This window comes from Mustela putorius, unplaced genomic scaffold (assembly GCF_011764305.1).
Source record: "Mustela putorius furo isolate JIRA1106 unplaced genomic scaffold, ASM1176430v1.1 tig00001033_pilon_pilon_pilon, whole genome shotgun sequence".
Taxonomy (NCBI): Eukaryota; Metazoa; Chordata; class Mammalia; order Carnivora; family Mustelidae; genus Mustela; species Mustela putorius.
Window position 1 is genome coordinate 634,325 of NW_025421540.1, and position 15,974 is coordinate 650,298.

Below are 15,974 nucleotides of genomic sequence, written 5' to 3' on the forward strand. Positions count from 1 at the left end.
CATTCAATTTACAAGATTTATTCAGCAAAGGAATTTGGGAAATTTGAAGGACCTTATTCTAAGTAAACTCAGAATCACTAACAGCAAGCACTTTGCTTTTTCAAAGAGCTCAAAATATATATTTTAATTAATCCATTGGGGCATTTCATTCTAAAGTGATAATCGAGCTCACCAAGCCATAGTGTTCAAAATATATTTTAATTTCAGAATTTAATATTTGTTTTAGTAGTATTTATCCATATCCAGTTTTTCAATACCTCTATCATTGTCCTAGATATTTCAAAAATGTCAAAACTAGTTAGAAGCTCACCACCATATTCTCTGTTCATGAGGAAATGTAGAAACCAAAGAGAGCTATGTGAACACAGCCTTCTCTTCCATATTCATATCCCCTGGATTCAACATTGCATTATAATGAAGACTGAATAGATTGGACTTGAAAATTGTTTTGAATATTTCTAACAAAGCAGGAATAGTAGGCAATAGAACATTTCAAGATCAGCTCAGAGGATAACATTTTTCACCATCCATTCTTTGAATTACTCAAGCTTTGATATCTAATCTTAATAACTGCTAAAGTCAATCCTCATTCATCCTCAATATTATCTTACTCATCTTCATCATCACCAACCTTATTTATATTCAATATTATCTTAATTATCTCTGTTTTGTTTTTTTTCTTTTGTTTTCCATTTTCACATTTTAGAATTATCCTATCAGGTTACACACACATAAATGCAAGCACATAAAAAAGTGATGGAATTTTTTGGGGGGATAACACTGACTCTAAATTAATTTAGGGAGAATTGAAATATTGAACGGGTGGGAAAAGGGCGTAACTGGGTGATGGGCATTAAGGAAGGCATAGATGTAATGAACACTTGAAGAACTTCAAAGAAACAGAAAGTCCTCAGAAACCAAGCAGCAATAAGCCCCTTCAGCCTCCTCCAGCCATGCATCTCCCTCTTGCGCCCTCTGCTGGCAGAGCCTAAGAGGACAAACCAAAGGCAGCCTAAAGAGTCCAAGTCCCAGCACTTCAGAGGGTAAGCTCAAAGCTTAGAGCTGAAATTACACCCTCTTATTTGTTTCTCCATCCTCCCTTTCTTTCCTACTTTCCCCAATCCCAATCTCATCAGGTCTCTGGGAGAAAAAGTAGAGCAGGAAACATGCCTCTGAGTGTTGGGCTGGCAGGAAGGGCTACCAAAGATGGCGAAAATTCCCGCCACAAGACCTGAACTCGGACAGGAGAACAAAGGACCAAGATGGCGAAAGTTCCCGCCACACCACCTGAGCTCGGACAGGAGAACAAAGGCCCAAGCAGGAATCTGAGACCCCCGCCCCGGGCTCCTGTGGACCAATGGGATCCCGATGAGCGGCGGGATATCCAAATAAGGGAAACTTGCCAAAAGACCCCTGAGCTTTCCCCAAGACCCCTTAAAAGCCCCCTCCTCCCTGCCTTGGGCGCGACTTCCCCCACTCTGCTTTCCAGAGTTGCGGAACCTCGCCCGAGGGTGCCTACCTCCTCCCGGTGCAACTTTCTCGGCTCCCCTTCACCTGGGCCCTGAAACTTCACCGGAGAGAACCTTGAATAAACCTTGCCTTACACTCACTTTGCCTGGTGTTGTGTTTATCTCGCCGGAAAAACCTTACATTTGGCGCCGAAACCCGGGAGGAGATTGAGCCCCCACCCCAGTGGGGAGGCTCTCTCCTTTCCCTAGCCGGACTGGACCTGCCTTTCCGAACGCCACTTCTGAAGCCGTGGTGAGTTTCCCCGATTCTGCGCCCCCTTCCGGAAAGCCCTGCCTTAATCGCGGCCGCGTCACGGCGGACCCCGCCGGTCACCAGGTGACCTCCGTGACTCCGAGAGGCTGGGAGACGTCCCTACCTCTACGGCAGTCGATACAGTTTTTCCTCAACCCAGTGGTCGACGAGGGGACGCCTTCCTCCAGCCCTCGGGTTGCCTGGCAACGAATCATGGGGACCTCCCAATCCAAATTCGATTCTAAAACACCCCTAGGGTGCCTGCTGGCCAATCTTAAGACCTTGGAACTGGACCAGGACTTGCGTAGGCGACGTCTCATACATTATTGTACTGTCGCTTGGCCGCAATACCAATTAGACAATCGGTCCCAGTGGCCTCCGGAAGGCACATTTGACTATCAGATTCTCATGGACCGAGGCAATTTCTGCAAACGCCAGGGCAAATGGGTCGAGGTCCCTTATGTCCAGGCTTTCTGGACCCTGCGCTCTCGCCCCTCCCTCTGCTCTCACTGCTCCACCTCTCAGGTCCTCCTGGCCCGCTCCCCTCCCCCTACCCTGCCACCCACTGCTCCCAAAGACCCGGACCTCTCCTCCCCGTCTCTCCTCTCTGATTCTCCCCTCTCTGAACCTCCGGAGAGCTTTACCCACCCGCCGACGAGAGGGGCCCCGGCTCCTCTGCCTCCTCCTCCTTATCGCGATCCCCCACCCCAAGGCCCCTCTCTCCCTACGCCCCCTAATCCTCCCGCCGCTCCAACCACCCCCCTTTCTGTCCCTTCCACCCCCTCCACCCTTTCCACCCCTTCCACCTCGATTCCCGTCTCATCCCCTCAACCCCCAAAACCTGAGTCTGCTCCTGATGCGGCACCCCCGGAACCTTCCCCTACATCCCCTCCAGCCTCCCCTCCCATCTCCACCCGCACTAGGGCTCGAAAACCCTCCCCTGAGTTAGTCTGCCCCCTAAGGGAGGTTGCTGGAGCTGAGGGAGTTGTTCGAGTCCATGCGCCCTTCTCTCTACAGGACCTTTCCCAAATTGAGAAGCGTTTGGGCTCCTTTTCGGCCAGTCCTGATAACTATATTAAAGAATTCCAATATCTGGCCCAAGCCTATGACCTCACCTGGCATGATTTACATGTGGTCCAGACCACCACCCTCACCACAGAGGAGAGGGAACGCATCCAGGCTGCTGCCCGGGAGCACGCAGACCAGGTCCATCTCACTGATGCTGCCATGCCAGTTGGGGCCCAGGCAGTCCCAGCCGTAGAACCAGGTTGGGATTATCTGGATGGCCAAGATGGCCGCCGGCGCCGCGACCGCATGGTCCAATGTCTCATAGCTGGCATGCGGGCAGCTTCTAATAAGGCCGTTAATTATGACAAGATCAGGGAGATTGTCCAGGCCCCTGACGAAAACCCCGCTATGTTTCTTAACCCATTGACCGAGGCCTTAACCCAGTACACTCGCTTGGATCCTGCCTCCCCTGCGGGGGCCACGGTACTGGCTACTCATTTTATTTCTCAATCGACGCCGGATATACGGAAAAAGTTAAAGAAGGCTGAGGAGGGCCCTCAGACCCCCATTTCTGACTTGGTGAAAATGGCATTTAAGGTTTTTAATTCCCGTGAGGAGGCGGCTGAGCTTAAACGACAAGCCAGACTCCAGCAAAAGGTTCAGTTGCAGACCCAAGCCTTGGTAGCAGCCCTGCGGCCGGCCGGCTCTGGGAGCCAGCAGAGAGGGGCAACCAACCGCACCCCCCCCCCGGGGGCCTGTTTCAAATGCGGGGCCGAGGGACACTGGGCTCGCCAGTGCCCCAATCCAAAGCCGCCAACTCGGCCTTGCCCTCAATGCCATTTGATGGGCCACTGGAAATCCGACTGCCCTAACCTCGGGGTATCTTTGGCGCCTCAACGTGGGGGACCCCCCGAGACAGTAAGTCCGGCCTTTCAACTGCTTGGATTGGAGGACGACTGACGAAGCCCAGACTCGGCCACCCCTCTCACCCAGGCCGAGCCCAGGGTTACGCTCCAGGTAGCGGGTAAGTCCATCTCTTTTTTGCTGGACACGGGGGCTACCTACTCTGTTCTGCCTTCCTACTACTCGGGACTTACTCGAACCTCACCAATTACTGTTATGGGGATCGATGGGACCTCCTCCAACCCTAGGGTGACCCTTCCCCTTACCTGTAGCCTGGATGGGTTCCCTTTCTCCCACTCGTTCCTAGTCATTCCTTCCTGCCCGGTCCCTCTACTGGGTAGGGACATTCTCCGGAAACTGAGGGCAACTATCTGTCTCTCACCTTCTTCTCCTCCCTCCACCTCAACCCGTCTCATCTTACACCTCTCCACTCCCTCGACCCCCCCCCGCTCCAGATGACCTACCTACTGTAGACCCTCAGGTGTGGGACATCTCTGAGCCCATCATCGCTTCCCACCTTACCCCGGTTAAAGTACAGCTTAAGGATAACTCTAAGTTTCCCTCTCGAGCTCAGTTTCCTATTTCCTTAGCCCACCGCCAGGGCCTGAAACCTATCATAGAACGGCTTAAACGTCAGGGACTCCTGATCTCCATCAGTTCTCCCTGTAACACCCCTATCCTCCCAGTACGCAAGCCCTCAGGGGCTTATCGACTGGTGCAAGACCTTAGGCTTATTAATGAGGCCGTGGTCCCCCTCCACCCAGTTGTTCCTAACCCCTACACCCTATTGTCTCGCGTTCCTCCAAACACCTCTCACTTCACTGTACTGGACCTAAAAGATGCCTTTTTCACTATCCCCCTGCACCCTGATTCTTACTTTCTCTTTGCCTTCACCTGGGAGGATCCCGACACACATGTTTCTGGACAACTAACTTGGACTGTCCTACCCCAGGGGTTCAGGGATAGCCCCCACATTTTCGGCCAGGCCTTGACTACAGATTTACAGCAGTGCGCCCTTAAGGCCAGCACTCTACTACAGTATGTGGATGACCTCCTCCTCTGTAGCCCCTCCCTCTCAGTCTCCCAAGACGACACTTCCACCCTACTTAATTTCCTGGGGGCCAAGGGATATCGAGTCACCCCCTCTAAAGCCCAATTGTGTGCCCCTTCGGTTACCTATCTGGGCATACTCCTGACTCCCACTTCTAAGTCCCTTACTGGGGACCGCATAAGACTCCTCCAAGAACTCCAACCTCCCCAAACGGCGGATGAGATACTATCTTTTCTTGGGTTGGTCGGGTTCTTTAGACATTGGATTCCAAATTTCTCTATCCTGGCCCGTCCTCTGTACCAGGCAGCTAAAGAGACCCCCCAGGGTCCCCTGACTGATCCCACTTCAATCCGCCAGTCATTCCTTAAGCTGAGAGACCGCCTTACCACCAGGCCAGTTTTAGCCCTACCTGATCTCTCTAAACCGTTCCATCTCTACACCGATGAGCGCTCCGGCTCTGCCACCGGCCTCCTAACACAACAGGTGGGACCTACGCATAGGGCTATAGCCTACCTATCCAAGCAACTGGATGCCACCGCCCGGGGATGGCAACCTTGCCTCAGAGCCCTAGAGGCAGCCGCTTCTCTTACAAAGGAGGCCCTTAAACTTACCTTAGGGCAGCCTATCACGGTCTACTCTCCCCACCGACTCACAGACCTCCTTAGCCACCGATCTCTGGCCCATCTGACTCCTTCCCGTCTTCAACTATTCCATCTGCTATTTCTAGAAAACTCTTATATCTCTCTCTCTACCTCCCCCCGCTTAAACCCCGCGACTTTACTACCTATACCCTCACCCACCCCAGAACCTGTTCACTCCTGCCTACAACTTATAGAAGACCTCACTCCTCCCCATCCCGGTCTCTCTGATCAACCACTATCCAACCCTGACCGCGTGCTCTTCGTAGATGGCAGCTCCCTCCTGGCCTCAGATGGCCAGAGGCACGCTGCTTATGCTGTAGTCACTATGGATGCGGTATTAGAGACAGCTCCCCTCCCAATTGGAACCACTTCCCAGAAGGCTGAACTCGTAGCTCTCACCAGGGCATTACACCTGTCGAAGGGACAATGAGTCACCATTTACACTGACTCTAAATATGCCTACCTCATAACTCACACACACTCTGCTCTTTGGCAAGAACGGGGGTTCCTAACTACCAAGGGCACCCCTATAGCTAATGGACCCCTCATTGCCAAGTTGCTTGAGGCCCTTAGTCTGCCCACTGAGGTAGCAATTGTCCACTGCCGAGGCCACCAAACAACCAGGGATCTGGTCTCCCTAGGCAACAACAGGGCAGACTCAGTGGCCAGACAAACGGCCCTAAGTACCCCTGTGTCTCCTATCCTCTTTCTTAACACCCCTCACCAGCCTTCCTACTCTACAGAGGAAACACAAGCCCTCCAGGCACGGGGAGGAAAAATTGGAGATAAAGGGTGGATCTACATTCAGGACAGGATTGCCCTGCCAGGCAATCTGGCGCACACCCTAATTACTGACATCCACCGATCCCTCCATATTGGCCCAAAGGCTCTCCACCAATTTCTTCAGCCATTGTTCTATCATCCTTCCTTATCTAAAGTAATTGAAGTTGTCCACAGGGCTTGCAAAACCTGTTCCGCTGTGAATTCACAAGGAGGAATCCGCAGACCGGGGCCTAACCATCAGCTCCGAGGGCATCAGCCCGGGGAAGACTGGCAACTGGACTTCACTCATATGCCTCACCATAAAACCTTTCGCTACCTATTAACCTTGGTTGATACGTTCACAGGTTGGATCAAGGCATACCCTACGGCTCGAGAAACAGCAGATGTAGTGGCTACAATACTCATCGAGCACATCATCCTGAGGTTTGGATTGCCCCGGACCCTCCAGTCAGACAACGGACCTGCCTTCATCTCCAGTGTAACCCAGCAGGTAGCGGAGAGCCTCAACATAACCTGGAAACTTCACATCCCATACCACCCACAGTCATTGGGTAAGGTAGAAAAGGCCAACGGGCTGCTGAAAGCCCAACTCACCAAACTTACCCTAGAGACCGGTCTTCTGCCCCTGGCTCTCACCAGACTCCGAGCTACGCCCCGCGGGCCTTCGGGCTTAAGCCCATTCGAATTACTATACGGCCGGCCCTTTCTTATAAATCATAGCCTTCCGGCCATCTCCCCACCTCTTTTATCCTATTTACCTTATCTTACTCTCCTCCGAGCTCTCTCTTTTTTTTTTTTTTTAAGATTTATTTATTTGAGAGAGAGACAGTGAGAGAGAGCATGAGCGAGGAGAAGGTCAGAGAGCGAAGCAGACTCCCCATGGAGCTGAGAGCCTGATGTGGGACTCGATCCCGGGACTCCGGGATCATGACCTGAGCCGAAAGCAGTCGTCCAACCAACTGAGCCACCTAGGCGTCCCTCCTCCGAGCTCTCTTAAGGGCTCACGCTGACACTGTCATTCCAGCCCCTAGCGACCATGCTTCCGAAGGGGGTATACGAGATCTATCCCCTGGGGACCAGGTCCTCCTCAAAAGCTTGCGGCCAGACTCCTTACAAACTCGGTGGACTGGGCCTTATACAGTTGTCCTTACCACCCCAACTGCTGCAAAACTGTTGGGGCACTCTGCATGGGTACATATCAACAATCTCAAGTGGGCACCCACAGAGACTAATTGGACCTCCCAGATGGCAGGCCCCACCAAACTCCGCTTGGTTAGGGCCCCTTCTCATATTCCTTCTAATCCAGACAAGCCAGGCGGAATCATGTGAGTCTAGCTGCATGAGGGGTTCAGGTACTTCTCGCCATTTTTCAGCCTTTACTTATATGCCTGCAACCTGCTTCCGGGGAAAGGAACCGACAACCTGTACGTATGACCAGAAAACCTATTGGGTCTCCGACCTTGTGACAGCCAAACGAGGTATTGCCCCCTGCAACATCTACCCCAGGTCTGGAAAAGTTTGCTGTACCTATCTGGGTCAGGTCGGCCTCTCCGATGGGGGCGGGGTCCAGGACCAGGCTAGCCGTGAGCACATTAAAACAGCAGTCAGGGACCTGACTAAACGACTCCAACCCCCCAACGACCTGGTCTATAAGGGCATTAATCTCCATAGCATCCAAAAATCCCCTACCGCTGAACAACTGACAGTGGCCCTCCTGAACTCTAGTTACAGCCTATGGCGAAATGTATCGAAAAACGGTGACAGTGACTGCTGGATCTGTTTCCCTTTTTCAACACGTTCTAACATTGTAGGGATACCCCTCCCGATGGATTGGCCACTCCCCAACTCCACGACCACAAATAGCACGGTTCATATTGGCCCCATTGGGGAAAACATACCTATTATTAATGTGTCCTCCCCCCTCACCACTGCAGCTGCCAACATCACTAACTCCTCCCTCCCGTATTGTACTCCCTCGGGAATATTTCTCTCGTGCCCTCAGGGAATCTATCACTGTCTGACCACTAACGACTCCCTGGGCTGTATATTCATCCTATTATCTCCTTCTACCACCATTTACTCTGAATCCCAGCTGCTATCCATCCTATTCCCCCAACACCGTGAAGAAAGGGCCGTCTTCCTCCCATTCATAATAGGGGCAGGGGTAGCCATAGGGGTGGCAACTGGGACAGCAGGGATAGGAACCTCCATAGACTTTTATTACAAACTCTCCCAAGCTCTGAATGATGATATGGAACGGGTTGCTGACTCCCTCACAGCCCTATAGACCCAGGTCACCAGCCTGGCAGCCTTAGCTCTACAGAACCGACGGGCCTTAGACCTTCTGACCGCCGAAAAAGGGGGGACCTGCCTATTCTTAAATGAAGAATGTTGTTACTTTGTTAACCAATCAGGTATAGTTACTTCCAAGATCAAAGAACTCAGGGATCGGATCCAAGCACGGCGGCGAGACACGTCCTCTTGGGGCCTGGACCCCTACAACTGGGTAACCTGGCTGCTCCCTCTGGCGGGACCTGTATGCATAATCCTCCTTCTAATCTCAGTTGCTCCCTGTCTTTTCCGGTACTTGCAGGGTCGCCTACAAGAACTTGCCCGAGTATCCGTCAATCAACTCCTCCTCCAGCCCTGCTCTCACCTGCCCACTTCCGACTACCCCTATGACGACGCCCCCTGTCAGCAGGAAGTAGCCAGAACCGAGTCGACGCCCCTGACACCATTATATTAAGCAAAAGGTCGGAATGTTGGGCTGGCAGGAAGGGCTACCAAAGATGGCGAAAATTCCCGCCACAAGACCTGAACTCGGACAGGAGAACAAAGGACCAAGATGGCGAAAGTTCCCGCCACACCACCTGAGCTCGGACAGGAGAACAAAGGTCCAAGCAGGAACCTGAGACCCCCGCCCCGGGCTCCTGTGGACCAATGGGATCCCGATGAGCGGCGGGATATCCAAATAAGGGAAACTTGCCAAAAGACCCCTGAGCTTTCCCCAAGACCCCTTAAAAGCCCCCTCCTCCCTGCCTTGGGCGTGACTTCCCCCACTCTGCTTTCCAGAGTTGCGGAACCTCGCCCGAGGGTGCCCACCTCCTCCCGGTGCAACTTTCTCGGCTCCCCTTCACCTGGGCCCTGAAACTTCACCGGAGAGAACCTTTAATAAACCTTGCCTTACACTCACTTTGCCTGGTGTTGTGTTTATCTCGCCTGAAAAACCTTACACTGAGAACCTTCCAGTATTTACACCGATCAACAGTTTCTCAGGTCTTTGTTTCAATTTCAGAGGAAGATAGGGAAGAAAAATTGGCCCCCAATGTATGAGAGAGAAAGGGAGAAGAGAATCCACAAAGAGTAATCAATGTAAAGCTATAAATCCATGTTTTTTACCATACTGCCATATTTTTACTTACTTTTGATAAAGACATTGGCAGAAAGAAATATTTTCTACTAAAAGAGAAATAGAACAAGAGGAGTAGTGGGAATGGCCAGCTTCAGTGTTGCGAAGCAGGAAGAATTGGTGGGGACCATGGAGAACATATGTGTGTCGAAAGAGGGCAATAGCCAGCCAGCCAGCCATAGACTGCAGTGTGCTAATGTGAGTCCAGTATTCCCAGATCTCCTAATTTTTTGCGAGATGCCAGAAATCTGGATTTTTATGTGAAAGCTTCTAATTTAAAATGTTAGCTCAAATTTGTTTGTAAAGATTCTATTTATTTATTTGACAGAGAGAGATCACAAGTAGGCAGAGAGGAAGGCAGAGAGAGGGGAAGGGAAACAGGCTCCCCACCGAGCAGAGAGCTCAAAGCAGGGTGTGATCCTAGTGATGAAGTTCTAGAACCTAGGTGAAGTTCGGTGGGCTGAGGCCTGGAGCTGATGACCAAGAAATAATTCTTGAGACATCTGTGGTGCAAAGGGGTGGTTTATTAAAGCACGGGGACAGGACCCATGGGCAGGAAGAGCTGCTGCCCCGGGTTGTGAGGGATGGCAGGTTATGTACCCTGTGGTTGGGGAAAGGTGAGGGGAAGGAAGGTTTCAATGGCGTTTTCATATGCTAAAGAGGGCCCACAGGGTGCCAGGATGTCCCGCCACACCACCTGAGCTCCGACAGGAGAACAAAGGCCCAAGCAGGAACCTGAGACCCCCGCCCCAGGCTCCTGTGGACCAAAGGCCTTGCCCTTGCTGCTGATCAGTGTTGTCTTTAGACCAGCCATTAACATTAAGATAGTTGGGAGAATTTTGGTGGGATGTCACAATCCTGCTATCAATCGTCTTTGTTAGTGAGATTTAGGACATTTGTAAACCAAGGGAGACTCCTGTTTATCAGGATTGTGAGCTCTGCAAATTAACTATTTGCTTATTGTTCCTGGCAGTCAGGGCTGCCTGAGGGATGCTACACATAGGACTGAGGGGGAGCGGATGGGGGGGGGTACAAGGCGCCAGCTTTTGCTTTGTCTTCAGCCAGCCTCGTGCTCCCTCATCACTAGGACCCTGAGACCTTGACCTGAGCTGAAGGCAGAGGCTTTAACCCACTGAGCCACCCAGGCTCCCCTCAATTTTTTTTTTTAAAATATTGTTCAAGCCAAATGAAACACTGTCATAGGCTAAATCTGGCCTGTGGGCCACAGTCTAGGATTTGTACAGTGCCACATACAGATAAAACAGAATCTGTGGCAATATGCAGACCTTGAGTACCCATCACATCCCCCATAAGAAAGAATAACCTCGTTCAACTTTGTGTGATAACCCAATTTTAATGCAACTTTAGTTGGTTAGGTTAATTTTCTTTTTGTCCTTCATTTTCTTATTTCCTTTTCTTTCTTTTTTTTTCTTGTTACTGTCAATGACATGAAGACAAAGTCAGAATAACCTAGCCTTGTCAGATATTAGCATGATCACTTATTTCAATGTGGAGTTAATTTAAAATGAACACTCTGGGAGAAATAAATTATATAAATCAAATATATAAGCATTATTCTAAAGTTTTGGACTTTGCTTCAAGAGAGTTGGCATATCTTTAGTTTCACTGTGAGAGCAATAACCAGTCACTGGGGTATCTAGTAGGATATGTAAACTGGAAGCAAACTGAAATGAATACTAATATATACATCCATATACATGTATGCATTGTTTATACGGTATAATCATATATTAAATCCCATGGCTTTGAAAGAAAGTTCTGAACAGCTCTAATATAAAATGATAGAGAATATTGCAAAATAGAATATGTAGACTTTCAAATTGGAATTCAAAGTTTTGTGACAATTGTCAATATTTGCCAACCTTTTCGGTAGGTTCTTTGATGCCTGATTCTTTATGTGGGTATCAGAAAATCTTTTTCCCATATGGAAGCTTTACACATATTCCTAAGCCATATGGAATAGACACTTTGGCTTATGTGCAAAAGATTTTTGGTCTTTGCAGAGTCATTACAATTTCTCTTGTGGTACAGATGATGCCATAAATAAATATATTTATATTTATTTATAAATAAGTATATTTATATATATACTTTATACTTTATTTATACTTATAAATAAGTATATTTATAAATATACACATATTACATGAATTGTCTCATATGTTTTTGACTATCTTACTTGCTCTTACTCATCAGAGATAAATCACTGCATAGGCCCATACTTAAAGGAAGTGTGCACAGTGGTTTTCATCAAATATAATATTTTTCTTCTCTTTGTACCCTCATCCAATTCCAGTAAGTACTTTACTTACACTAAATCCCGTCAACTTAACCTGTACTGGTTATTCTTGTAAAAAAGAAATGTTAAAGAGTCTCGAAAACATGGTGTTTTTTTCCTTCTAAAATTTTGTCTTTTTTTTTTAATGTAAGCTAAAAAGAAAAGATAACCATTCTCTTAGAAACTTAGCCAACTGCATCTTCAGGTCTTCCTCTGTTATAATATATATTTTTAGTATGTCCTTCATACTAAATCTCTAATAGTATTCATTTCACAGGCTTTCGTGCTCAGAAAGGAAAATAAAGGAGACCTTGAGATTATAATAGCATTGACTAGTATTAAATGTGAGAATTTGATACCCAAAGAGGATAGCATTTGTTCAAGTTTACTTTGGTTTTAAAAATTAATATTTATTTATTTGAGTAATAAATTCATAAACCTAATTCATTCTTATATTTTTAAGTTCAACAGGCAACATTTATTACTCCATTTATAACTCAAAAAATATTAACAATCACTTCTAAGGAGACTGAGATTACTTTATAAACACATTAAAAAGTTAGCTTAGGGCACCTGAGTGGCTCAGTCAGTTAAGCATCTGACTCTGGTTTTGGCTCAGGTGGTGATCTCAGGGCTGTGAGAAAGGCCAAGGTGGGCACTTCACCCAGCATGTCTGCCTGTACCTCTCCCTTTGCCTCTGCCCCTCCCCCTTGCTCTCAGGAACATGCACTTACACACACCGTCTCTTTCCCTCTCAAATAAATATATAAAATCTTTTTAAAAAATTTTAAAAGTTAGTTTAGATTTCTTTAAATATTTTTAATTGCATCTATATCTATTTGGATGATTAATTGTCCAATTTACAAACATATTTAAAATCTTTCATATATTTAACTCTTCTATACATAATAAATTAAACTTATAGACATGATGGATATCAAGTTCTCTTAAATATTCCAATATTATGCATAATCTTTGACCTTTGACTTTAAAACCACAAGACAAAAATAATTATGCAGGCTACACATTTTGAATTAGAATCATTATCTAATGTTATTTTTAATGAGTGATGGTTGACATGAAGACTAATAACCAATAACCTTCCAGATTCATGGTAAGAATGTGCTTTGAAGATAGGTCAGGCCATGTGATTTGTTTTGGCCAATAAAATAAGAGCAGAAGCAACATGTGTTGCTTTGATGCCAGAAAGCTTCAAGAGGCAGTGCTATATTGTCTTCTCCCAGAAACATTAATAAGCATTGCTCCAGATCATGGTGACTCTGTCAGTGTCAGTCCCTAGTATTTTCCTGTCCTTCCTTTTGTAACAACACGGGTGGAAACTGAGGGCATCATGCCAAGTAAAATTAGTCAGAAAAGAAAAATATCACGTGTTCTCTCTTATATTTGGAATCTGAAAAAGGCTTTCTATTTAGAGTAGAATGGTGGTTGCAAAGAGTTAGGTGCTGAGGAATATGGAGAGATGTTGGTCAAAGGGTACAAACTTTCAGGTAAAAGATGAATAGGTTCTGAGGATATAGCCACCCAGGCACCCCTAGAATGATTACTGTTTTAAAGACTGATAATACCAAGTGAAAATGTGGATCTACAGGAAATCTCAAACATTATTGATGGGAATATAAAATAATGTCATTGCTTTTGAAAAAAAATTTATACTTTAAGTTACATGTAATACCTACACATGACCAAGTATTTCCAAAAAAAAAAAAACACCTATATTTCCACCCAACATCTTCTATTTGAATTTTTAAAGAACTTTATTCAGAATAGCCCAAACTAAAAACAACCCAAGTGTTCATTAAATAATTAATGGATTAACACATGGTGGCATATTCACATAACAAAATACTACTCAATAGTAAAAGAGTATGAACATAAGGGAATAATCTCTTATATATACAACATTGCAAATTAATTTTAAAGCATTATGCTAAGTAAAAGAAGCCAGGTACAAACACCAGATGTTATATGATTCCATAAACTACAGTGTAATGTGTAAAGAAAAGCAATTATCTAAGGTCACTGAAGACTGAGCAAAGCAGACATATGTTACAGGTAAGTCAACACTTGCTAGAAGAGAAAAATCCTAGGTAAGCTTCCTAGTTTTACCACTCAGAGCCTGAGGACAAACAGCACCGACATTAATGCAATATTGTGCAACTACAATATGGATGTGATAAAACTTTTTTAATAGACTGATGAACCAAGAAGAGCAGAGTATGGGACAACTACACAGCTGAAAAATTAAGAGGGTGCAGAGTAGAGTAGGGGCAGGATTTCTAAAAAAAGAGATAAGGTAGAAACATCACATTATGCCTAAATATTTGGCGAACTTGCCATGCACCACATGGAAAAAAAATGTAGTTTGAGTTCTGTCAAACTGCACACTTAAAAACAAGAACAACAACATTCTTTGAAAGTATATAACCTCATCCAAAATCTCTACAATGTATAATTCATACCCAGAACACAAATACAAATTACACAAATTCCAATGAAATGGAAAAATGCCACACTCAAAGAAAAAAACCAATCAGCAAAGACAAAAGTAGAGATGGATCAAGACGTTGGCATCAGAACAGATTTTAAACAAGCCACTATAATTATCTTCATGGATATGGAAATACATTGATGATGAATAAAAAGACAAATCTCAGCAAAGGAATAGAAGCTATAAGAATAAAAAAAGAAATTAAAAAGTGGAAAATACAATCTGAAATAAAAATTTCACCTGACAGGATTAACAACATATTGAAGATAAAGTAAATGAACTTTAAGACAGATAAATAATAAATTAGATAAGAGAGAATTAAATGCAGAAAATGAACAGACTCAGAAAAAGTGCAACAATTGAAGATGGCCTAACATATATGCAGTGATTGTACCAGGAGAGTAAAAAAAAAAAAAAAAAATAAAGGGACAGAATAAATGGATGAAGAAATGTGGCTTGTTTCTCAAATTTGGTGAAAAACATAAATGTACAAATTCAAGCTCCTTAGAACATAAGCATAGTAAATGCAAGGAAAATAACATCTACACACATACAGTCAAATGTATGCTTCATTTGAAAGTTTTGAAAGCAGCCAGAGAAAAACAACATATTAAACAACATACAGAAGAACAAAATTTACTTGAGATCAGTCAAGGTAACTCTTCAATCTCCACGATGTAACCCAGAGATGTCAGAAATAGTAGAAATCTTGTAGATATTTACTGAAGAGATAAGATATTTATTGAGATGTCCAAATGAGGCTATTAATTACTGCAGTTGGTGTAGGTAGTGGGAAAAGCACTATATTTGGGGGTAGAAGAGCTCAGTTAAGGTTCACATTGACCATCAAATAGCTGAGATTCTGAACAAGTTCCTTAGACTCTCTAACTCTCTAAGTCTAATCTGCTTATCTTTAAAATTGAAATAATTGCTCCACAAGGTCCTTGTGAAGATGACCTAAGACAATCCACATGAAGAGGTGCCTGGGTGGCTCACTCTGTTAAAGGGGCTGCATTCAGCTCAGGTGGGATTTCAGGGTCCTGGGACCAAGCCCAGAATTTGGATCCCTGCTCAGTGGGGAGTTGACTTGTCCTTCTCCCTCTGCCCCTACCCCTGCTCCACCCCACTTGTGTGCCCACACTCTTCTCCCTCTCTTTCCCTCTCAAATAAACAAATGAAATCTTGAAAAAAAAAAGATGATCCATGTGAAAATGTCTGTTTTTAACATATACAAATTATAATATTTATAATATTTAGTTGAATCTAAATGATGTTTCATGTTTGAGTATTTCTTACAAAGATACACTGTTTAATTTCTGCAGAAAGGCCATAATTTTCATACCATTTTTCTGTATCAGTAGTTTATGGACTAAAATAACTGTCCAATATAAAAGCAAATTACCTGTTGACATCTGCAAAATGACTTAAATCTTTAAAATCTTGTCCATATGTCCTCTCACTTCCCAGCACGGTGACAGAATTTTTAATTAATGCTTCTAGTTATTGATTTTCTACAACTGACCATCCTCCAAAATTTTCTTACATGGACTTTTAAAAATAATTCTTATATTAAGATTTCTAATAAATTGAAATTAATTTTCCTTAAAATT

At 45.5% G+C, this 15,974-nt stretch overlaps 1 protein-coding gene across 1 annotated transcript; it reads left to right on the top strand.

The window, feature by feature from the left end:
- The first annotated feature begins 1,521 nt into the window (after positions 1-1,521).
- LOC123393841 (syncytin-1-like) lies at positions 1,522-8,470 on the top strand. Its single transcript, XM_045087083.1, has 2 exons — positions 1,522-1,761; positions 6,492-8,470. Exon 2 carries the CDS (start codon positions 7,184-7,186, stop codon positions 8,432-8,434), a length of 1,251 nt encoding a protein of 416 aa, XP_044943018.1. The 5' UTR covers positions 1,522-1,761; positions 6,492-7,183; the 3' UTR covers positions 8,435-8,470.
- The last annotated feature ends 7,504 nt before the right edge of the window (positions 8,471-15,974 follow it).

What these genes read in the sequence shown, in the direction of transcription:
- LOC123393841 (XM_045087083.1), top strand. Translation starts at nt 7,184, where the DNA reads ATGCTTCCGAAGGGGGTATACGAGATCTATCCCCTGGGGACCAGGTCC.